The sequence below is a fragment of the Berghia stephanieae genome, chromosome 14, assembly GCF_034508935.2.
Source record: "Berghia stephanieae isolate SIO BIC M18660-M18661 chromosome 14, UCSD_Bste_1.3, whole genome shotgun sequence".
NCBI lineage: Eukaryota > Metazoa > Mollusca > Gastropoda > Nudibranchia > Aeolidiidae > Berghia > Berghia stephanieae.
In genome coordinates, this window is record NC_088373.1 from 27448508 (window position 1) to 27473507 (window position 25000).

Genomic DNA, 25000 nt, shown 5'->3' on the forward strand with positions numbered 1-25000 from the left:
TCATTTTAAACCACAATTATTTTCTCTTTCTTTTCCTATGTCATGCATGTTATTATCAAACATTGTGAATTCTTCGCGAAAACCTAAAGGTAAGTATGCTTGAAACTTGAAACTATAATCAACAAGTGAATGAACTTGTCTATGCCCCTGACCAATGGTCACTTTCCAGATACACTTAATAGCTTCAATTAACCAGTAGACTTTTGACCAATCAAAACATGGACTTTCTGACACACCTTCACACGTGCTCGGACAAACATGGTTTGTTGTGTATAAACGATAACGTGGATGAAATCGATCTCTCTCTCTCTCTCTCTCTCTCTCTCTCCTCTCTCTCCTCTCTCTTCTTCTCTCTTTCTCTCTCTCTCTTTTCTTTCTTTCTCTCTCTCTTTCTCTTCTCTCTCTCTCTTTCTCTTTCTCTCTCTCTCTCTCTTCTTCTCTCTCTCTCTCTTCTCTCTCTCTCTCTCTCTCTTCTCTCTCTCTCTCTCTCTCTCTTCTCTCTCTCTCCTCTCTTTCTCTCTCTCTCTCTCTCTCCCTCTTTCTCTCTCTCTCCCTCTTTCTCTCTCTTTCTCTCTCTCTCTCTCCCTCTTTCTCTCTCTCTCTCCCTCTCTCTCTCTCTCTCTCTCCCTCTTTCTCTCTCTCTCTCCCTCTTTCTCTCTCTCTCTCTCTCTCTCTCTGATCATTGTTGTTGTTCTTATACGGCCAGATTGGTAACTAATTATCACAATATTGTCTAGTTCATATTATAAACTTTTAAGTTTACACATAGTTTTCTGTGCTTGTTCTATTGATCAAGCGGTAGAACAGTGGGTATTTTATTTATACACATTTCATCGAAAGTAAAACCTTTGTGTATTTTGCAATGTTTACCGATTACTGCAATTGTTTACATTATGACTTAACAGGCTGGGTTTAATTGGATTCAATAGTCTGATGTCACGTCGCCCAGCAAGGCGAGCAGCTTGGTTCTAAACAAAGAAAATCAGTACTTGTTCATGCTGGCTAGAACTTTTCATATGTCACGTGATTAGAATGTATAAAAGTCAAAACATGATCAGATTTATAATGCTTTTCTCTTCTGGATGCACTTTTATGCTCGTCGGAAAAGTATTTCAAAAGGGCGTCCGCCATTGTTCCGAATGTTTAGAACCAGTTACTACGCGCCATTACGAGGGAAGTGACGTCACGACTGTTGAAGCCTATTGTATTGCCCAAGCTTTAGAACATTTTGTTTATTTTTGTTTATAAGATGTGTGGGTCTTCAATTTTAGCTCTAATGAAATTCTAACAAACATTTTTCTTTCTTGCTGAATATTTGTTATCCTCGAGATTGCTCAGAGTTCATTGAGGTCAGACGTCAAAGGTTGTCTCGACTTGATTTTTCCACTCGAAATATTATCTGATTGCAGTCCATGTTGATAACAAAATTTTAGGTAGACCAATTATTTTTTCACCAGGTTGTTAATAATTTTCTATTTAAGTACACTTTCACAAGCGTAGGGATATGTGGCAGTGCAGTCTTTATCATAGATTAACTTCGTTTTATATTCAAGGTGAGCACAGATAACATTTCCCTTATCATAATTGTCGGGTTGTAGTGGCCCCCACCAAGGATTCTCCATCGAAAACGGCTCCATGTCGTCCCAGTAGAAGCCGTCATCAACGTATTTTAATCCAATCCACACGTCAGATACGATTGTTTCTCTAAGAATGTCTAGCTTCTCAATTGTTTTTGGTGTATACAAAGTGCCTCCTGTATCTCTACAGTTACCCTTACTAGTGACGAAGTCCCTTTTTTCAGGTAACACAAAGAAACAAACAGAAATATTATATTTGACTTCGAAAGAGAATCCAGATGTCTCATCACAAATGGCTTTGGCGTAAAATGACCCAGATGTTGAATTTGAATATTGAGCGACAGAGCCACTTTTAATAATGCCATAGCCAGGAGTACACATTTTGGTGGCCGGGTCAAAGTGGATACTCTTACATCCAGTGTATTTTGCCTGACATTTTTGGGCACATCCCAGAAGAGTTGGAGATTTCCAGCTGGACATTCCTATTCTTGACATTCTCAGATCTCCCGAATTGTTACTGATGAAGATCCATTTTGTCTCCTTTACATCCCCAGAAACAAACATGCCAGTAAAAGCATGCAAAACGATTAAAGCACAAAGATATGAACCTCTAGCATAATTAAAATCAACGTTTCCACCCATTTTGATACTTTCTTCAGATTAGATATCAACAATATATCAAATAATAATAAAAAACGATGATAATCTTGACGAAAAATAATAGTCCTCTATAATAGTTTAGAAATTGCAAGATCTGAATTTGATGATGATTGTTAAATCACGTCGATTTTTTAAAATATATTAGTTATGGTTTGAAAGCAACCTTATAATTTAGTCTTAACCAACAATCACAACATTCCAAATGAAAAAGTCTTCTCATCTGAGTTCGTTTTATAAGAAATTTTTGTAAAGAAGATGGGGGATTTTAACCCAATCGTGGCAAGGCCGATTTTCTATTAAACCATAACTCCACTTCTAAATTATTTGCACTAAGAGAACAGTAAAAGCGATGCTTCACGAGTTTTTTTATAAGTCCAGATCATATCTTTTCTCTCTCTCTCTCTCTCTCTCTCTCTCTCTCTCTCTCTCTCTCTCTCTCTCTCTCTCTCTTTCTCTCTCACTCACTCTCTCTTTCTCTCTCTCTCTCTCGATATCTCTCTCTCTCGATCTCTCTCTCTCTCTCTCGATCTCTCTCTCTCTCTCTCTCTCGATCTCTCTCTCTCTCTCGACCTCTCTCTCTCTCTCGATCTCTCTCTCTCTCTTTCTCTCTCTCTCTCTCTTTCTCTCTCTCTCGATCTCTCTCTCTCTCTCTCGATCTCTCTCTCTCGATCTCTTTCTCTCTCTCGATCTCTCTCTCTCTCTCTCTCTCTCTCTCTCTCTCTCTCTCTCTCTCTCTCTCTCTCTCTCTCTCTCTCTCTCTCTCTCTCTCTTACTTCTCTCTGAGTAGAAACCTGTGGGTGAGATCGTGGCTTTCGTAAAGTTATGGCTGATACTGACCAAAAAATGACGTCAAAATGCCAGTCTTTTGCCACAAAAGAAAACAAATCGTGAGTTGTATTCAATAATTCAACCAATGAAATAACTTGTTTCCATGAGCTCTAATAACGACAACTCACACGGCGGTGCAAAAACCAAATAATGACTTCAAACTACCAGTCCTTTTGGATTTCAGTATCAGGCTATAACATAACGATGGCTACGGTGAGATCCAATGACACATTCCATTAAAACCGAATCTCGCCTTTAACAGGGTAAGTCATGCACGTTTTCGCGTTGAAAGCGCCAGTTTAGCATTTAACCATTTAACTGCCGTAGTCTGGAAAAACACGTATTTTAAATTTTTGCCAGAAAAATCGTCCTACAAATATCGATTGATTTAAACGACCCTCATCTTGGCAAAAATTATCAAACCATGGACTTTGCGAAGCCCCGGGTTTGAGAGGTTTTTTTGTTTGTTTTTGCCAAGATGAGGGTTATTTAAGTCGATCAATATTTGAAGGACGAGTTTCTGGCCAAATTTGTTTAATACATAGTTTCCCAGAGTACGACAGTTAAGTGATTAAATAAGAAATAAACACGCGGCAAACCTTTGCACAATACTTTTTTCTGTAATAGACTATGATGCATCATTGATAGGAGTCGCGTTGCGTTGCATGTTAATGTGTGGCCTGATACAAATTTCTTGTTTGAATTATTCAAAGTGGAAAAAAAAAACAATTAAGATACTGGACACTTAAAATGTTATGTGAATTGGATAGATGGTTATTTAATGTGTAATCAAGGCCGGAAATGGTAAATGTATTTGCTACATGGGAATGACGTCACAGAAACGATTGAGGACCGAACCCAGGACCTTCCTATCCGTAATGCATTTCGCGCCTTGGAATTCAGATGAACTGGTTATCTAAACGGTTTGAATTTCTCTCGCAGGGTCATTAATGAAGGTGCAGCGCGGCTCAGAGGTGTGGCCTTTGCTTCGTACCCAAGATGTTCAGACTTTGACTTCTCGCAACGCTGTGTCTCAACGAGCAAGCCGCCTTACCCTAGCTCAAATATGATTCAATAGTCTGATGTCACGTCCGCCCAGCAACGAGCAGCTGGTTCTAAACAAAGAAAATCGGTGATTGTTATTCTTCATGCTTGTTAGAACGTTTTCACATGTCATGTGATGAGAATGTATAAAAGTCAAAACATGATCAGATTTATAGTGTTTTTCTCCTCCGGATACACTGTTATGCTCGTCGGAGCGTCCGCCATGGTTCCGATAGTTTAGAACCAGTTACTAATTTACTATGCGTCAGGGAAGTGATGTCACGACTGCTGAAGCCTATTGTGGTGCTGAATTTTTGTCTAAGGCCTGAATTAATCCAATTTTCCGTTGGAATAGACACTGAGGACAATTTTCCATGTAAAAAGGGTGTTTTATTTTTTATATTTTATTTTCAATTATTGTAACATATTATTGTATACGAGTTGATCGACATTCGCTATTACCTGATGAATGCTGGATCAAAATAATAACGATAGAATGATCGAATATCATCTCGTATTTATTTCCCCCTTCCCATTACAAGAACAGAAGTCAGATGTCACAAACCAAAGAAGTTTTAATTCCATACCAACCACTTAATACAAAATCATTTAATACATTATACAATATAAGAATAATGATAATGTACTTTATTCATCCAAAAGGAAATTTTTGTACAGACGTATAAAATGCCGACAATGATACATACATAAACATAATATACGTAAATATAATGTGGTAAAGTAAAATTTGGTAATAGGTATATATAGTATAATAATATTGTAGGCTGTAAGAATAATTACATAGTGTAAATTAAGGGACATACAGATTATAAAAGTGTAAAGATATAAATATCTAGATAAGGTACATTGATGTCAACATATAAGAAAAAAAAAATAAAAAATAAAAAAAAGATCAGCAAAATGCTAAGAATTAGTTACAGTGTAATACTATTGTAAATTGACTGAGAAAAATTACATAGTATAAATTACATGGCACGTAATGTAGAATAAAAAGGTCAATAGAAAAGTTGTAGTAAGCGATTTTATAAATTGATGTTTAAAAAATTGTGGGTATGGAGTAATTTTAAAGAACAAGTTTCAAAGTTAAAACAGACGTAGACGAAAATTTATAAATTATTTTCCTTATTAAAAATTCTGCAACTGTAAGGTAAAAAGCATCGGAGGTGTCTTTCACTTTTTGTTCGTATAGACAACAATCGGTCACTTCTGTTCGACTTAGTGATCTGAAGATTTAAAGGGTGAGTTGGATTATCTAAAATATTACTAATTTTTCTTAAGCTGTGTTCTGAATATAAATCATTAAAAGACATGGATCCTGTAGTAAATTTATTAGCTCTTTTAATAATCCTGTCAAAGTTAGCTTTTGCTGAGCTAAGACAATCCCCCCCCCCCCCTCCCCCAGGCAGTAATACAAAAAGCCAAAACACTTTCTATTACAGATCTATAAAAATAGAATATAAAATATGTATGTACACTACACACGTACAACAATTCAAAATATATATTGAGCTTTTATATAGCGCAATATCCACTTAACGTGCTCAAAGCGCTTTACAAGGGGTCCCTGGTGAACTAGAAATGACTTTGGGTTTGAAACGAATATTTTGTGTTCGTGGATAGCTCACACGGTAGAGCCACGCTCTCACCTGCCAGGCGGAGTTGTCGTACCAATCAGGTCGCAGGTTCAAACCCCACCACCGCCGCGAAAAAAATTTTGTATTCTCTATTGTCTTCTGGCACTTTTCTACTCACTTCATATCTTGTTGTTACCAACATAAGTGCCTGCTCCACTCACTTTTCTGAATTAAAAATTCACCCCATACACCGGAGCATACTCAATGTCTCAATCGTTTCTATGTTATATGTTTGTGATGAGAATATTGGCTATTAAGCTTAACTGCTGGTCAAAATTACTTCGCGATGGTGGTGAACGAATCGGCGATCTCAAGAAGTGGGTGAGAGAGGGATCTAGAAATGACTTTGGGTTTGAAACGAATATTTTGTGTTCGTGGATAGCTCACACGGTAGAGCCACGCTCTCACCTGCCAGGCGGAGTTGTCGTACCAATCAGGTCGCAGGTTCAAACCCCACCACCGCCGCGAAAAAATTTTGTATTCTCTATTGTCTTCTGGCACTTTTCTACTCACTTCATATCTTGTTGTTACCAACATAAGTGCCTGCTCCACTCACTTTTCTGAATTAAAAATTCACCCCATACACCGGAGCATACTCAATGTCTCAATCGTTTCTATGTTATATGTTTGTGATGAGAATATTGGCTATTAAGCTTAACTGCTGGTCAAAATTACTTCGCGATGGTGGTGAACGAATCGGCGATCTCAAGAAGTGGGTGAGAGAGGGATCTAGAAATGACTTTGGGTTTGAAACGAATATTTTGTGTTCGTGGATAGCTCACACGGTAGAGCCACGCTCTCACCTGCCAGGCGGAGTTGTCGTACCAATCAGGTCGCAGGTTCAAACCCCACCACCGCCGCGAAAAAATTTTGTATTCTCTATTGTCTTCTGGCACTTTTCTACTCACTTCATATCTTGTTGTTACCAACATAAGTGCCTGCTCCACTCACTTTTCTGAATTAAAAATTCACCCCATACACCGGAGCATACTCAATGTCTCAATCGTTTCTATGTTATATGTTTGTGATGAGAATATTGGCTATTAAGCTTAACTGCTGGTCAAAATTACTTCGCGATGGTGGTGAACGAATCGGCGATCTCAAGAAGTGGGTGAGAGAGGGATCTAGAAATGACTTTGGGTTTGAAACGAATATTTTGTGTTCGTGGATAGCTCACACGGTAGAGCCACGCTCTCACCTGCCAGGCGGAGTTGTCGTACCAATCAGGTCGCAGGTTCAAACCCCACCACCGCCGCGAAAAAATTTTGTATTCTCTATTGTCTTCTGGCACTTTTCTACTCACTTCATATCAAGTTTTTTTACAGTAGGGAGATTCGACACATCTAACAACCCCGCGAACAAAAAAGTCATCAATGAATAGATAGATATATAATCATAAATACATTTATATCACGGTTTTATGAAGTCAAATGCCCTTCTAATTATTTCATTCATTCAACCATCAGCCATCGTAACACGAGGTTGTGCTTCTTATGAGTACTGTTTCAACGTAAGCTCATTTGTCTTGGTTTGAACCAACCTTGTGCGTTAAAGGCTACCATTATTTACAAACCAGAAGAAGTAAAACCTTTGTAATCAAACATTATATATATGTATATATATATATATATATATATATATATATATATATAATATATATATATATATATATATATATATTATAAAAACAAAAACCATGAAAAAATAGTGCTCAACTTTTTTTATAAAAGGATCTATTTATATACATTTCAAGTATAATTATGATTATTTAACTTCTACAACATTGTTTCATAATTATCTTTGAAATGTTTATATATATATATATATATATATATATATATATATATATATATATAATATATATATATATATATATATATATATATATATATATATATACCTAGGAATTTCAAGATATTATATATTATATTATACATTTATATTCAGGTGCATATTTAATTTTAAATGTTCATTGTGACTTACAGGTCTGATTTGGTTTGTTGCTTCCTCAAAGCCATTCCTCTATTTGTCAGTGCTGATAAACAGGTACTGAGTCATATGTGTCATTACTAACGAATAGACTCCTGGGTTCTTTCGTCAGTTTTAACGAATAGTCACCTCCAAAAATGCACTCTACAAGTTCCAACTGGTCTTGAATAAAAATCAAAATTAATTCTACCCTACACTGAAAAAAAAACCCAAACAAGTATTTAAAATTTTGACCAGAAAACTTGCCCTTCAACTTTCAACTATCGATCGATTTAAATGACCCTCATATTGATTAAACTCTAAAATAATGAACTGTATTTAAAGTCCCAGGTTTGAGAGTTTTTGCAAACATGAGAGTTCTTTTGATCGGTCGATATTTGAAGGGAGAGTTTTCTGACCAAAATTTTTTTTAACGCGTTTGTTTTTTCTCAGAGTCGGCATAATTGTGACCTACTGAGGAGGGCGTGGGTGGAAATGAATGAATGAATGGCTAAAACAGTGTTAAGTAAATAATTGATTTTGATGAAGCCGATAAAATTCGAGTGCATTGCAGTTACTGTTCTCTGCAGTCTGAATAAAATGAACAAGGGAGACAAAAATACAACGAACACGCCGTCTCCATCGGGAATAGAAGCGTCATTTAAATTTACAAAAACATATGATGTGGACGTTTCGGGTTTCCCCCTTGTCAACAAAACACAATGAATGAGAAATTAGAGACGAATGAGAGACGAGAGGATGGCATTTCTAAGGCCTTAATGTGATCGTAATGTCTATGTCTAACATCTTAACGTTAGATATGAATGAATGAATATGGCTGCGCTTGCCAGGAATGGGTGTGGTGGTGGTAATGGTGTAGCGGTAGTGTCGGTGGTAATGATGATGGTGGTGGTGGTGGTGGTGGTAATGGTGTAGCGGTAGTGTCGGTGGTAATGATGATGGTGGTGGTGGCGATGTTGATGGTGGTGGTGGTGGTGGAAGCGGTGGTGGGGGTGGTGGTGGTGGTGGTGGTGGTAATGGTGGTGGTGGTGGTGGTGGTGATGGTGGTGGTGGTGGTGGTGGTGGTGGTGGTGGTGGTGGTGGTGGTGGAAGCGGTGGTCATTGTAGTAGTGGTGGAGGTTGAAGTGGTAGGAGTTGGGGGTTTCTGGTGATAAAGTTCATCTTACCATAACATAATGATGACGATTATTATTATTGTGTAAATGGTGACAGTAATATGCAGATCAAGATGATGAGGGCGACGGCGACGACGAATGTGGTAATAACGATGCCGATGACGAAGACTCCAGTAGTGTCTCTGTTCTTTCCTCCTTCTGACTAATACACGTAGAAATAGTGTCCCAAATACAATCGAGAACTTCATGGGTGACGTATTGATCATCTTCAGGGAAAGTTGTCAGCCTATCTTGTTCGCTCAATGCATGAGCCAAGTAGAAAGGAATCTCTACGTCCTCTGTTGTCGAGAACTTCATGATGTGAAGAAATTTTCTCCTAGAAGAACGTTCCTCAAACAAAGCGCTGTTGATCGTATACTCCACCATTCCTGCGCCCTTGAAATCCGTTCTGAGCAGTCTCTTGAAGTTTTCAGAGAAGACAAGAATGAATTTATAACTATTGAGGATACCGCTGGTCATCCCGCTGACCTCGTCCATCCCTGGTATGATGTCTCTGAATGGTATGAAAAGAGGATTTGTTTTCTCAAGTTTATTGGCGATTTGTCTGGCCAGACGACGGTCATTTTCAGAACAGCAAAGGTAAGCGTCGTAGCGGTATTCTTTGCTTGGGCGTTCCTTGTTTTTAGGTTTAAACCCAAAGTGCTTAGCAAACCAAACATTTTTCTTGTATTTGACGTAAAACCACCATCGATACCGTTTTCCGATATAATAACATGCGACGATTACCACAAAGAAGGTGACAGAAATGGATAGGGACACAATGATACTCGTATTGTCTATGCATCGACTTACGAGTTTCTTATGGAGTATCGATATGTCACCCATAAATCGGATTTCCCCGTATTCGTCTCGGCACTGGAGTAAGGTCCTATCTAAAAGATGGACCTTTGTCATTGCAAACCATTTAATCATATCGATACCTTGACAGGTACACGAGATAGGATTCTGTTCAAGTGCAATCGATATCGAATGACCTGAAGCAATCGCATCCAGATCTTTCCTTGTCTGTTCTGAAATCCAGCTGATCGAATTACGCCTCACGTCCAACAGTCTCAAATTTGACGTCTCCGAAAAACTAATATTCAATTCTTGAAGTCGATTATCTGTCATTCGCAAGGTCTCCAGCGCTGTCAAACCTTTTAGAAATCGACAAGGAAGTCTATATATAAAATTCAATGATATGTCCATGAATTTCAATTGATTAAGGTAACGGAAAAAATATCCACCGTTTGCCGTTGAAAAATCTATTCCCAAAAGATTTGAGCTCATCGATATATGAGTTAGGGAGTTATTTGGCGGAAAGAAATGGCGGTTAAGATGTTGACAATAGTTTTCACTCAAATCAGCAAATTTGACGGCCCATGGAATGTGTCCATGGCCCCATTTTGTTAATAAACTGTTGGAGAGATATAAATATTCCACATGTGAGTCGTAGGTATTACTCGTAATGATGTAGCTTCCAAAATAACTATAATGGGATGCCTCGACAATCTTTAAACTCTTTGGAATGTGAAAAGGAGAAGCTGTTTCTAAAGTGACACGTTGATTTTGTAAAGTGGGTGAGGACAGCATGTTTTCTCCTGTCGTCTCATCACAACTATTTTTATCTTGAAAATTCGAGCTTATGCTATTATCGTACGTTGCTAAAACTGAAATATCCATTGGTGGAAATTCTTGGGGAGTTGTTTGTTGATATTCCAAGTTTTCTTCACTAGTATCGTTGTAGGTTAAAACCATCTCATTAAAAAGGGTAGGGTTGTCATTTGTGTGTAGACGGGGTGAATCAATAAAGCCGTCAATTGTTGATGATGCCCTTGGTATTTTATAATGGAATAAATTCTGATAATTGAGATTCAATTGCACCAAATTGATCAAGGGAGTTAAGCTACCCCAAAGAATGCGTTTTAAGGTAAGTAGATTTGCTGAGAGAATCCACTTTCTTAGTGTCTTGGGCAAACCCTGAATAAAGTCTCCACGGATAAGAGCGATTTGGTTTTTGGAGAGGTCAAGTTCTAACAAGGGTAGGTTTGTCAGATGTTTGACGTGAGCACCAGTTAAAGTCACACAGGGAAGTTCAGTCCCACCCTGTCCCAAGTAACTCAGTCTTAAAATTTGTAGGGAAGAATTTTGAAGTCCTCTTAGATCTTGGAATGCTTTTTCAAGGGAATACGTGTCGATATGATTCAATGAAAAATTAGTCAATTGAGGAAGGAATCCAAATGAGTCTGGATTGAAATTACGAAATAAACATTTGTGAAAAGCCAAGTTTCTCACGTATGGAACGTACTGAAAGAAATCGGTGGGAATTTGATCGAGTATGTGACAAAACCCGTATGGTCCAAATTGGAGCGTGGTCAAACGTTTCAAATTCAACATGTCGTGACCTAGAAAGACAGGATTATCTACAATGTCTATATTTAGATGTTGTAATGATTTGATCTTTGCCAATGCTTTCATAGGGTAGAAAGTCTCCCCTTTGGAATTTCCTTGTATGAATAGAATTTTCAATCTTTTTAGTGGGTCAGAAGAGACTAGGGGGAAAACGTTTTACGCCATATCCAAGATTGCTGTTATGATAAAGGTAGAGTTCATTAAGTATTTTCAACGAGTCGAAAGCTCCGGCTTCAATCTTTAGTATTCTGTTGTAAGAAAGGTCCAGAATATGTAAATTTGTTAAATTTGAGAACGTTCTGTTTGTGATATTAGATATCAGATTTCCTTGCAAGTAAAGATTTCTTAGACTTGGTAAAAATGAAAACGCGTTATCTTGAAGAACTTCTATTCTGTTGTTTGCCAGATCTAAATATTGTAATTGGCTTGACTGCGTCGAATCGATAATTATTTTTTTTATCAAATTGTATCGCATGCTCAAAGTTTTGAGACTTTTCAACGCGACAATACTAGTCTGATTTAAGATTTCAACTTTGTTCATTGAGATGTCGATTCGTAACGTTCTCTTTGGAAGGTGTTTCGGAAAGTGATGCAAATGTCTTTTAGAGCAATTAGCCCTGACAAAGTCGTGATTGTTGAATGAGCAAAGGCACACCTCGCAAAGAAATCGATCTCTCTTATCCGAGTGTTTACGGTAGGGTGGTGAATGAAATCTTCCAATGTCTTGAGAAGAAAGCGTTTTGTCGAATTGATCTTTCCCTCGTGTTAAAGATCCGTCGGATAGAATCCTCCTGTCGCGATTCGTTTGGTCATTTAGCATTGATTGGAACGTAAGCGAGCGATAGTTGCTGACGTCATCCATGACGTCACTTCCTTTGCGTAATTTCAAATCCCGACGTTGTTGTGAAGCGCCTATTAACAGCACAGTCGATGAAGACAAGAAAAACACTGATGTAAAAACGAACGTTAGGGAATTCATCCTAATAATAATAATAATAATAATAGTAATCAACTTATGTCCCTTGTTTTAGCTATGCAAAATTTGAGGTGTTGACAAATAGGTCTATTTTACACAAGAAGAGTTTGACTATCAGTTCGTCTCTGCCTCTCTGCGTTTGTAATTGTTCATTGATTCATAAGACAAGAAATGAAAAAGAGTTTAGCATGTCAAAATATGGGAGATTAATTCTCAACACAGGTTCTGTCCTATCAGTGTCTGTTATCAAAATCTTTACATATCAACTCTTCTCGTCATATGCACTGGCCTGTGAAGGTAAAATAATGCATGGTGTTAAATACCATGATATGATAGTAATGATGATGATGATGATGATGATGATGATGATGATGATGATGATGATGATGATGATGATGATGATGATGATGATGAAGATCGGCGCATAGTTGAGTCCTTGAAAAAGGCTCTTTACTCACATTCTCTCGCCATAGTCAGGTGTAAAATGAGTACCTGGCCGTTGACAGCGTTGTCTCTGTCAAAAGAAATTTGTAATATCGCCTAACAGGCGTCATGTTCTACATGTTACGTGTTGCTGTTGGTCAGAGACCTCTTGTAAAGAGCTTTGACCACATTTAGTGGATATTGCGCTACATAAAAGCTCAATGTTTTACATGAAGGATTTTATGTTGTCTTCCCAAAGGCTGGCTGTTAACTGGTTCATAACAAAAAAAATTAATTCTAATTTTTAAATTGTGATCATTTTAAAATAAATAAAAAATAAATAAAATTCTCTTTATTCATCCCATTAGGGAAATTTGTCTCTAGGGTCTATTCCAAGGGAAGACTGGAATAACCCAGGCGTCAGCCGCAGTGCAGCGCCGCAAATTGAGCTAGGGCGATGTGACTTGTTTTTTAAGGCCACACAGTGCAGCGGCGGGTGATCGAACTCGGTACCTTTCGGGCAAGAAGCAAAGACCGTAACGCTAAACCACGCAGCCCCTAGTTGAATTCGGATTTTTTTTATCCAGTCCATTCCGAAATAATGCCAATCTATTCTCAGAAATGACTACAAACTCACTCCTAAGAAATAGGTGCACAATAGCGTACATGTGCGGCTATGTGCTCTAGTGGTATGACACTCGCTTTCGGATCGGAAGGTCCTGGGTTCGAGCCTCGCGATCGGCGCGTACTTTAGTCCTTGGAAAAGGCTCTTTACTCACATTCTCATACCGTACTCAGGTGTAAAATGAGTACCGGGTCGTTAACAGCGTTGTCTTTGTCCGAAAAATTGTAATATCGCCTAACAGGCGTCATGTCCCGTCCTACATGTTAAATGTTGCTGTTGACTAGGTATCCCTTGTAAAGTGCTTTGAGCACATTTAGTGGATATTGCGTTATATAAAGCTCAATTTTAATCTTATTTTTTACACTTATTTGCAGGTCTCTCTGATAGCCCAGTTCATTATGGACCCATTGTTGTAATGGTAATCTGAAAAAAAATAGTGTCTTTCACAACAATGTTAAACTAGGCCCATAATTACGTTCGGATGTCAGACCTGCATAATATACGTCGGTGCACAACATTTTAGAATCACAACTAATTTATCCCGATTTCTATATCATTAAACGGACCTTAATATGTTTAAAAAAAATGCTACCCTTTGGATATGGCGCTAGTATATTGCAAAGTACTTTCCTCCACATCTAACAGGCCTCAGCTACCCAAACACTGCTGGGAGGAACAGGAAAGTCATAAAGAAAATCTGGAGTTCACTCGCGATTGATCACGATCCCGTTGCGTGTGATGCGAGTGCTGTACCAATAGGCTTCAACATGTCGTCCCTCGTTAGGACGCATAGTAACTTAGTAACTGGTTCTGGCGGACATGTAATACTTCTCCAACGAGCATAAAAGTGTATACAGAGGAGAAAAACATTATAAATTTGATCATGTTTTGACTTTTATACATTCTGATCACATAACATATGTGACGTCGCGCGACGGTTTGGTCCGGAAGGTTCATTTTGGACATTTGGACCTTTTGGTATTTCTGAATAGATCATTCTTTTCTCTTTAATTTGATACCTGTTTCATTGATGTATCATGATTTCTGGCTGAGTTATACAAGATTGAAATTGGGACGTTCCTGCTAATCTCAGATCCAAAATTCTGAGAAATTTGCACTTAAAGATTTTACACACATCACCATAGCAACGGCATGCTATATTTGAGCTATCGTAATGACATGCTTTTTCTATAGCATAAGACTATCACGTGTGTCAAATTATTTTTAATTCGCTCCATCAGTTTTTACAAAGGCTGCCTCTATTCTCACCCCCCCCCCCCCCCCCCCCCCCCCCCCCCGGCCGATTGGATTACCGAAAAAAACGTCGCCGGCTTTTTGCGATTTGGATTTGATTGATTTTTTTTTTTTTTTAATTGTGCAACTTGTGACAAGAAACTTAACAAATTACTGCATTACAACCTTTGGATTAAACATGCAACAATTGTGGACTACTATTATGAAGACTAGCATCCTAGACTAGGGGGATGAGAATAGTCACTTCGTTTTACAAAACACTCGTTTTTGTAATGACGTAATTTTTGTGAATTGACCCTCGAGAGAAAAAAATAAACCCAACAAAGAGCACACATACTTTTATCCATTTCAACAGTGCAATGTTTAATTAAAGTTAGCTGTGATATCGGCACTATTTCACAAGATCTGCAGTTCTGGATAGTCTTCACAAATTAACTGGCGAAAGTAGCCGAGGCATTACGGTCTATTGACTGAAAAACGAAAGGCCGTGAGTCTGTCAGACAATCTAACACTTCAAACTTGAAACAAAGGAATGAAAATAGTGTCAGCTAAACCATAATTTATCTTACTCAATCGATGTGTTCAAATTTGATTGAGCTATTGGCGGGAGGGAAGGTGTCGTGGATTGGGGTGGGGCAGGGGGGGGGGGGGGTTGGGGGGGTCGTGGATTGGGGTGGGGTGGGTGATAACAGTTCTTTGCACTCAGAAAGGTAAGGGTCCCGCCCACTCGGGGTTTTTTTCTTTCAATTTCCGATTCAATTTCAACATCCTCCTGCATGCCTACCCCCCCCCCCTCTCTCTCTCTCTCTCTCTCTCTCTCTCTCTCTCTCTCTCTCTCCCTCTCTCTCTCTCTCCTCTCTCTCTCTCTCTCTCTCTCTCTTCTCTCTCTCTCTCTCTCTCTCTCTCTCTCTCTCTCTCTCTCTCTCTCTCTCCTCTCTCTCTCTCTCTCTCTCTCTCTCTCTCTTCTTCCTCTCTACTTTCATTCACTATCATTCTCATTCATTTTGTTTCTCCCTATTCACTATAGCTATCTCTATCTATCGGTCTGTCCATTAACTCCTTTATTTTAGTCTTCCACGCCCCCCCCCCCCCCCCCCCCCTTTTTTTTCCATCGTCACTCATTCCTTCTCCCTCACCGCTTGTCCTCTCTCTATCTGCCTCCTCCAACAATCCCTTTAATTCCATAGTCAATCTTTTCATTTTATTTCGTCCTCCCGTCCTGGTAATCATCTCTGTCTATCTGTCTATCCACTAGCTCTTCATTTTATTCATCCCCACATTCCATCCTCCCATCTCCAGTCAACACTCGTTCAAGATTGTGGTGATGTGGGCGTGGGCGTGGGCGTGATTGTGCGCTTGCCTCGAATGAATAAATCATTCTAATTCATTCGAGGCAAGCGCACGATCACGCCCACGCCCACGCCCACATCATCACTATCTCCTCGCCTCTGACGAGCAATACAATTATCGGCCGAATCTAACAAGTTAAATTATTCATTTGACAAAATATCTCATAAAATTAAGATTATAATGAAGCAAGATTTTGAATTTCTTGCAACATGAACTCAAACAACAATCGTGCAGTCGTGTAGTGCAAGCGGCCATTTTGCATAACTTAGGACCATTACCATGTGATTGCGAGGACCAATGAAAGAGAAGGATTAAAAGGGGTTTTCCGTTGGTAACTATGCATGGCCTTACATAACTGGAATATCATGATTTGGCCGAAAGATGGGCCTAGAAAGAGCGTTAGCTCTCCTCTTTCTAGGGATGGGGTCGAGGCGACCAAAAGAGATAGGCAGAGCCACCGCGCATGACCCACTTTCTCTGCTGGGCTTAGTTCTGCGCACAGACGACCGCTCGAACCAACTCTCTCTCTCTCGTGTCTATTAGTTGTTCGCCCATCTCTCTCTCTCTCTCTCTCTCTCTCTCTCTCTCTCTCTCTCTCTCTCTCTCTCTCTCTCTCTCTCTCTCTATATATATATATATATATATATATATATATTATATATATATCGTTTAGTAATTGTTCGTTTCTCTTCTCTCTCTCTCTCTCTCTCTCTCTCCTCTCTCTCTCTCTCTCTCTCTCTCTCTCTCTCTCTCTCTCTCTCTCTCTCTCTCCTCTCTCTCTCTCTCTCTTCGCAGTCTTTTATAGTTCATCTCCCCCTCTATCTTTCATTTAGTTATGCCGGACCAAAAAAGAAATCAAATGGAAAGAAGAAGGGGGGGGGGGGGGGAGGATGAAGCGGAGAAAGTAAGGAGGCAAGTGATATTTCAATATTTTCACTTCATAACGGTAATACAGTCATTGCCGATTAATTTGATGATGAAAAAATGAATGATGCAACTTTGATTAATACCGTGATTAAATGAATGGTTAGAATTTTGGAGGGGGGTATCTGATGATGATGATGATGATGATGATGATGATGATGATGATGATGATGATGATGATGATGATGATGGTGATGAGGTGAAGGGGATGGAGGTTGATGAAAAGGAGGAGATGAGAAGGAGAATTGTATTGATGGTGTTAAATATGGTAACTTACAATTTCTAGCAAGATGATGTTGATGTTGATTGAGAGGTGAGCTTTTTTTTAAGAATTAAGATAAATAGACAGAGACGCCAATTTTAAATTTGGCTCACAGGAGTTTCAGACACCACTCGTAGGAATTTCAATGCCGAAAGAGGAATTTCCGCACACAAGAAAAAGGAATTGGAATGGTATTTGGCATTGTGTTTACATATTGTATAGTTCTAAATAGATAACTGATTAGAATTATACAATGATACATAAACACATTGCCAAATACAATCCCAAAGTTTCCTTATTTCAAATGAAGTAAAGCACCAAAATCAAATGGTAGAGATTGTAGTACTGGTGGTAGTGAGGATGATGTGGTGTTGGTGGTTGTAGAAATAGTGGTAGTGATGATGAGGATGTGATAGTGGTTATTGTTGTGGTAGTAGTGGTAGTAATGATGATGTGGTGGTGGTGGTGGTTGTAGTAGCAGTGGTAGTGATGATGATGTGGTGGTGGTGGTAGTGATGAAGATGAGGTGGTGGTTGTAGTAGTGGTGGTAGTGATGATGTGGTAGTGATGATGATGTGGTAGCTGTTGTAGTAGTATTAGTGGTAGTGATGATGATGTGGTGGTTGTAGTAGTAGTGGTAGTGATGATGTGGTGGTAGTGGTTGTAGTAGTAGTTGTAATGATGATGTGGTGGTGGTGCTTGTAGTAGTAGTGGTAATGATGATGTGGTGGTGATGGTTGTAGTAGTAGTGGTAATGATGTGGTGGTGGTGGTTGTAGTAGAAATGGTAGTGATGATGTGGTGGTGGTGGTTGTAGTAGTAGTGGTAGTGATGATGATGTGCTAGTGGTGGTTGAAATAGTAGTGGTAGTTGCAGTGATGATGATGTAGTGGTGGTGGTTGTTGTAGTAGTAGTGGTAGTGATGATGTGGTATTGGTGGTAGTTGTAGCAGTAGTGGTAGTGATGATGATGTGGTGGTGGTGATTGTAGTAGTAGTGGTAGTGATGATGATGTGGCGGTGGTGGGGTAGTAGTAGTGGTAGTGATGATGTGGTGGTAGTGGTTGTAGAAGTAGTGTTAGTAATGATGTGGTGGTAGTGGTTGTAGTAGTAGTTGTAATGATGATGAGGTGGTGGTGCTTGTAGTAGTAGTGGTAATGATGATGTGGTGGTGATGGTTGTAGTAGTAGTGGTAATGATGTGGTGGTGGTGGTTGTAGTAGTAGTGGTAGTGATGATGTGGTGGTGGTGGTTGTAGTAGTAGTGGTAGTGATGATGATGTGCTAGTGGTGGTTGTAATAGTAGTGGTAGTTGCAGTGATGATGATGTAGTGGTGGTGGTAGTTGTAGTAGTAGTGTTAGTGATGATGATGTGGTGGTGGTGATTGTAGTAGTAGTGGTAGTGATGATGATGTGGCGGTGGTGGGGTAGTAGTAGTGGTAGTGATGATGTGGTGGTAGTGGTTGTAGTAGTAGTGTTAGTAATGATGTGGTGGTAGTGGTTGTAGTAGTAGTTGTAATGATGATGTTGAGTGTGTGTGTTGTAGTTAGTAGTGGTAATGATGATGTGGTGGTGATGGTTGTAGTAGTAGTGGTAATGTTTGTGGTGGTGGTGGTTGTAGTGGTAGTGATGATGATGTGTAGTGGTGGTTGTAATAGTAGTGGTAGTTGCAGTGATGATGATGTAGTGGTGGTGGTTGTTGTAGTAGTAGTTGTAGTGATGATGTGGTGTTGGTGGTGTATGTTGTAGTAGTAGTGGTAGTGTGATGATGTGGTGGTGGTGATTGTAGTAGTAGTGGTAGTGATGATGATGTGGCGGTGGTGGGGTAGTAGTAGTGGTAGTGATAATGTGGTGTCGTGGTTGTAGTAGTAGAGGTAGTGATGATGATGTGGTGGTGGTGGTTGTAGTAGTGATGATGATGTGGTGGTGGTTGTAGTAGTAGTGGTAGTGATGATGATGATGTGGTGGTGGTTGCAGTAGTAGTGGTAGTGATGATGGTTATAATTCTAGTGGCAGTGATGATGATGTGGTGGTTGGAAAGGGGGGGGGGGGGTGTCCTTGGAAGAATTTGACCTCACCGGAATTTGACGGCAGTTGCCCGGAACCCGGAATTTTTTGCTCCAGACCAGAGTTTTTTTCAGGTGAAACCGGAGTTTTGGCATCACTGAATAGACTATCAATGACAATTTCATTTTGATGTGTACAAGTACAAGATCATCCGGTTTTGTTTTGACTCAAGGCAACAGTTCAAGGTTTCGCTCGACGGCAGATGATGGCTTAGATGACACTATAGTTTTTAAATTACCTTTAAATTATTTTTCAATTGCTAAATTAGATTTTAAAAGATACACACAACAAACATCATGGTGGGATTGGCAATCACAATGAATATATATCCATGAACAGAAATAATAACAAACGACGCGATAAATTCATTGTATCAGCGTAACTGTGGTGTGTAATGTGTACACACAAACTTTGTCGCGGGGTTTTAAATTTTAAGCCCAGCAGAGAACTCGCGCAATTCGGTTGGACAGGCCCGATACTATTTTTAGAAGGCCCTGGATGGGGTCAAGGGGCTAAAAATAGCATTGCGAAGGCAGGAATGGAGTTCCCCTTTGAGAAAAAGTTATAGGTTACCAGATTGGCGTCCTTTGGCTAAGCTCAAAGAGTCGTCAACGGACGTCAAAATGGTCCCTCTTTCAATGGGTGAAAACAGGGTATATTCTCTTTTAAAATTAAATTTATAGATAGTTTGCACTTGGCTAAGAAGCTCATAACATTGCCATCCGGAAGTATAACGGGCAAACACGCAAAACTGTGTGTATCCATGATCTTTTATAGATAGAACGAAGATGACGTCAATCAAGCCTTTGTTATTGTATTTTGCCATCCGCGTTTGTGAGTGATTCTCACTAACCTGTATTAACTAGACTATAAAATTTCATGGTTACACATAGTTTTGTGTGTCGGTCTGTTATACTTCCGGATGGCAATGTTATGAGCTTCTTAGCCTAGCGCAAACTATCTATAGTCTGGTTAATACCGTTTAGTGAGAAGTACTCATAAACGCGGATGGCAACAAAAAAAAAAAAAAACAAAGCTTCGAGTGACGTCATCTTCATTCTATCTATATACTTTTAATGAAAAGGGTACTATTTTATGATAGAAAAATACCTTAAAAAGTAAAAAATTTAAAAAACGTTTGACTTTTTTAGTCACTTTTCAAATATAATGGCCGTTTTCTCAGTTCAGCCAAATGTACCTTCCGGACTGAACCGTCGCGCGACATCACATTTGAAAAAGTTCTTGCCATCATGAAGAATAAAAAGTACCGATTTTCTTTGTTTAGAATCAAGCTGCGCGTTGCTGAGCGGACGTGACATCAGACTATTGCATCCTATTAAGCAGACAGAATTACTGGCAAAAAAAAAAAACGTCCATTCAAAATACAAGAAACAAATCAGGAAACACAACAACTATATGTAATATTTTACACCACAACTGAAGGTAAGAATAAGAACAAAATGAATTCTAAATGACTACATAAACGAAAGCAGAAGCGAACTCCTTCATCACATTAAAGACCAATTGAATATTATTATTATTATCATTATTATTATTATTATTATTATTATTATTATTATTATTATTATTATTATTATTATTATTATTATTATTATTATTATTATTATTATTATTATTATTATTATTATTATTATTATTATTATCGTTATTATTATTATTATTATTATTATTATTATTATTATTATTATTATTATTATTATTATTATTATTATTATTATTATTATTATTATTATTATTATTATTATTATTATTATTATTATTATTATTATTATTATTATTATTATTATTATATTATTATTATTATTATTATTATTATTATTATTATTATTAATTATTATTATTATTATATTATTATTATTATTATTATTATTATTATTATTATTATTATTATTATTATTATTATTATATATTATTATTATTTTATTATTGTTATTAGTATTAGTATCAAATAAATGTCAACTTTCAAAATTATCACCGTAATAAGTCTGTAGACCGACTTAAACTGAGTGGCTCATTGCGAAAAACCTTGCTATTTTATTATTTTGTTTTGTTTTGTTTTTCATTTACCATTTTGGTTTGTGTGTTATGCTTCTTTTTTTTTTCTTTTCTTTTTTTTTTTTTTTTTTTTTTGTTTTGTTTTAGCTGTTGTTTGTTTTATTTGTTTTCTTGGGTTATTTCTTGGTGTGTGTTTGTCTGTGTGTGTGTGTTGTTGTTCTTTTTTAGTTTTTGTTTGTTTGTTCGTTTGTTTTGTTTTTGTTTTTAATTTTATTTTATTTTGTGTCGTTTTTATTACTTTTGTGGCCGCCTCTATATTATATGATAATATGGATTGTCTGGCACTGTAACACACATACCACGCTCCAGAAATTTAACAGTCCGCTCCATGCAGTGATTGCTGAGAACTCACAAGATTATGTCGTCGCACGCCGCTGACAAAACAACACACGACACACTCCCCAATCCAACCCTACCAAATAACCTAAGCGGCCAGTACCCGTACCGTTATTATAATCCTAGTATTCTGTGGAATAGATTTATTATTGATCTCGTAAAGGGGAAAAAGCATTTTACTTCCTTGTAAGTGTCTGGGAAAGTTTAATAATATGTTTTCACTTCCTAGGGGAAATGCTGTCGTGTCAGACTTTGACAAAACATATTATGTAAGATTTTGGCCTGAAAATTCGTCCTTCAAATAATATCGTCAATAGGATTCAATAGTCGTAACGTCACTTCCTTCCTAATGACGCATGGTAACTTAGCAACACTGGCTCTAAACTATCGGAACAATGGCGGACGCCAAATGAAATATTTCTCCGGCGAGCATAAAAGCGTATCCAGAGGGGAAAAAAACATAGATTTGATCATGTTTTGACTTTTACACATTCTGATCACAAGACATATGAAAAAATCTAGCCAGCATGAAGAATAAAAAGTAATGATTTTCTTTGTTTAGAACCAAGATGGCCGCCGTTGTCGGGCGGCGTGACATCAGACTACTGAATCCAATTATACTGACCCTCATCGTGGCAAAAACTATCAAACCTGGAACTTCGCGAAGTCCCAGGTCTTATAGGTTTTGCCCGACGTGTTATATATATACAGGTCTGACATCCGAACTCATTTATGGGCCTAATTTAACATTGTCGTAATGGACAATAGTTTACCTCATTTTTAACATTAAAATTTTTTTTTTAGATTTCCATTACAACAGTGAGCCCATAAGGAATTGGGTTATCAGACCTGCAAATAAGTGCACGTCGGTTTTGCCTCAATGAAGGTCATTGAATTTTAGTCGATCGATTTTTATTTGAAAGACTAGTTTTCCGGCCAAAATTAAAAATAGTTGTTTGTTAATTTTAGAGCCTACAGCAGAATAAGGGTTAGGCGACATGACAGTGTATTGAATGGGGGTGTGAATCATATCATTTATTGATTTGCCTACTTAGAAAAAATGTAAATATTGCTGCTCGAAGCTCGAAGAAATAAATAATATTGTGAAATTGAATGTAAGCTTCAATTTATTTTTATTTTTAATAACAGATCAAATGAACATTTCGGGTTTCCCCTTTATCAACAAAAAAGGATGAATGAAACACTACAGATTAATGAGATAATGTGGTAGTGGCGTTGTTAACTCACTCAACCCTAACAACGACTATATCCGTAGTTTACCCGGGTTAGTTTTACTCCATGCCTAATTATTACATTTTTCTGAGAAAAATCATAGACGTAGTATCAAAAGTTAATGTTTTTAGTTTTTACGTGTTAATGGTAGAAAAAACTAGACGTCTATCTATGCAAATGCTCATTTTTTAATACATTTTTTCCAATTTTAAAAAGTAGCAAAATTCTCTAGGATTGAGCGAGTTAACAATGTGAGTAAAGAGTCTTCTCCAAAGACTCAACTATGCGGCGATCGAGGCTCGAACCCAGGACCTTCCGATCCGAAAGCGAGTGGCATATCACAAGACCACATAGACGCACAATCGTGATCACTAAAGGTTACATTGGTCAAAAGACCTTAAAATACCCTATTTTTTTGCGTTGACAAATATAAATATATAATAGTTAAAAACAAGCAAAAAAGAAAAGATCAAATTAATACATGGACATTATAAATATACAAAATGGTAAATATCAACATATCAAGTTGGTGTATTATACATAAGCTTTCACCACAGACCTGTTGATCATTAACATATTTCTGAAAACCAAATCTTATTCATCGTATGTACTTCAAGGCATGGAGTTCTTTTATCAACTGAATTTTTTAAAGCATTTATTGTGTCAGCATTTTCTTCTTGGTTTTTATTTTTTTTTTTTTTTTTTGGTATTAAAATCAAGTGCATTCTAGATATGTTCGTTTCAGACAGTTCGTTGGATAAATTAGTATTATTATAATCATTTATTTTTTTTTAGTTTGTTTGGGGGCTTTTTTGGTTTTCTTTTGTTTTTTTTGCTTTTTTGTTGTTGTTGTTGTTGTTGTTATTTTTATTTTTGGTTTGTATTTGGGGGGTTTTTTTTTGGGGGGGTGGGGGGGGGAGTTGTTGTTTTTTTTTTTTTTTTGTTAATTTTTGGGGCGGGGGTTAGGTTTTTTTGGTGTTTTTTAGTGGAGATTGCGCTACATGAAAGCTCAACTTTAATTATGCTGGCAAAATACTTTGTTGATTCGGCGGGTACATGATATGTCAACCAATTAACTCCTCCTATAGCGGGCAGAGAGGTACTTACTGTGTTTTCTATCCCCCTATATCTGTTTTCCAACATGCTTTCTGTCTTTGTCTTGGAATGAGATTACTTGGTTTTGTCCTGATCCTCGCCAGATGCCCTGACTGAGAGGGAAACAGTCAAATGTTTAGTTAGTTTTGGGAGATGATATTATTTTTCTTGTAAATCATCTTTCTGTTATACACTGTATTATGTTTTCTTTACAATATATATCATTTGTAAAACATTTGACTGTATTCCTCTTAGTGGGGACCTTTGCTTGTGTTTGGATGAGACTTTTAGTGATCTCAAACTAGGTACTTTGATAGTGCACTCTTGGAATCTATACCTGTTTCTTATTTGAACCAATTCCCCTTTGTCTTACCTTTTCTTGGGTGCTTTAATTATAATTCTAGAACTTTTTACTATCCAATTTTCTTCCTTTTTACTGGCGCTGATATGTCCTAAATGTGTTGTAAGTGCCGTAAAACCCTTAAAAACAAAACAAAACAAATCAATTAACTGCCGTTCTCTGAAAAGACACGTTTTAAAAAATTTGGCCAGAAAACTCGTCCCTCGGTGATCGATCTAAATAGCCCATATTTTGGCCAAAAAAAATATCAAACCTGATACTTCGCGAAATTATTCTTTAATAAAGTCCTAGGTTTGAGAGTTTCTGTCAAGACGAGGGTCATTTAAATCGATCGATATTTGAAGGACAAACTTTCTGGCCAAATTTTTTTAATACGTGTTTTTCCAGAGTCCAGTCGTGAACTGGTTAAACAGGAAGTATATTGTATTAGGTCTCTGTCTGTGAAGGAATAGCAAAATCTATAAGACTAGGTAAAACCCAATGTCTATTTTTATCCACCGTCACCCTACCCCTCGCCTACCTATCAATGTTTCTATTTGTTTTACTCGCGTTAAAGCTTAACAGGCTGGGTTCAATTTGAATCTAACACCCCTTCCGCACTAGGACAGGACGTCCTGGGACAGTTCTGTCCCAAATCTGTAACGTATATAATTTAGAGAAACCTACCGCACTTATTGGGACGGGCCAAAACAGTCCCGTGGTGT

The 25000-nt window shown here is 37.8% G+C and overlaps 2 protein-coding genes across 2 annotated transcripts; both read right to left on the minus strand.

Annotated features, from left to right (window-relative positions):
* Positions 1–1472: 1472 nt before the first annotated feature.
* LOC144959557 (C-type lectin domain family 2 member L-like) lies at positions 1473–2005 on the minus strand. Its single transcript, XM_078892173.1, has one exon. The coding sequence runs from the start codon at positions 1956–1958 to the stop codon at positions 1473–1475; it is 486 nt and encodes a 161-aa protein (XP_078748299.1). The 5' UTR covers positions 1959–2005.
* A 2545-nt stretch (positions 2006–4550) lies between these two features.
* LOC144959937 (toll-like receptor 4) lies at positions 4551–21733 on the minus strand. The gene is made up of 3 exons (XM_078892804.1): positions 21571–21733; positions 7748–12584; positions 4551–5353 (listed from the first exon to the last, which is right to left on the minus strand). The coding sequence occupies exon 2, from the start codon at positions 11383–11385 to the stop codon at positions 8977–8979; it is 2409 nt and encodes an 802-aa protein (XP_078748930.1). The 5' UTR covers positions 11386–12584; positions 21571–21733; the 3' UTR covers positions 4551–5353; positions 7748–8976.
* Between the last annotated feature and the right edge of the window lie 3267 nt (positions 21734–25000).

What these genes read in the sequence shown, in the direction of transcription:
- LOC144959557 (XM_078892173.1), bottom strand. Translation starts at nt 1,958, where the DNA reads ATGTGTACTCCTGGCTATGGCATTATTAAAAGTGGCTCTGTCGCTCAA.
- LOC144959937 (XM_078892804.1), bottom strand. Translation starts at nt 11,385, where the DNA reads ATGAAAGCATTGGCAAAGATCAAATCATTACAACATCTAAATATAGAC.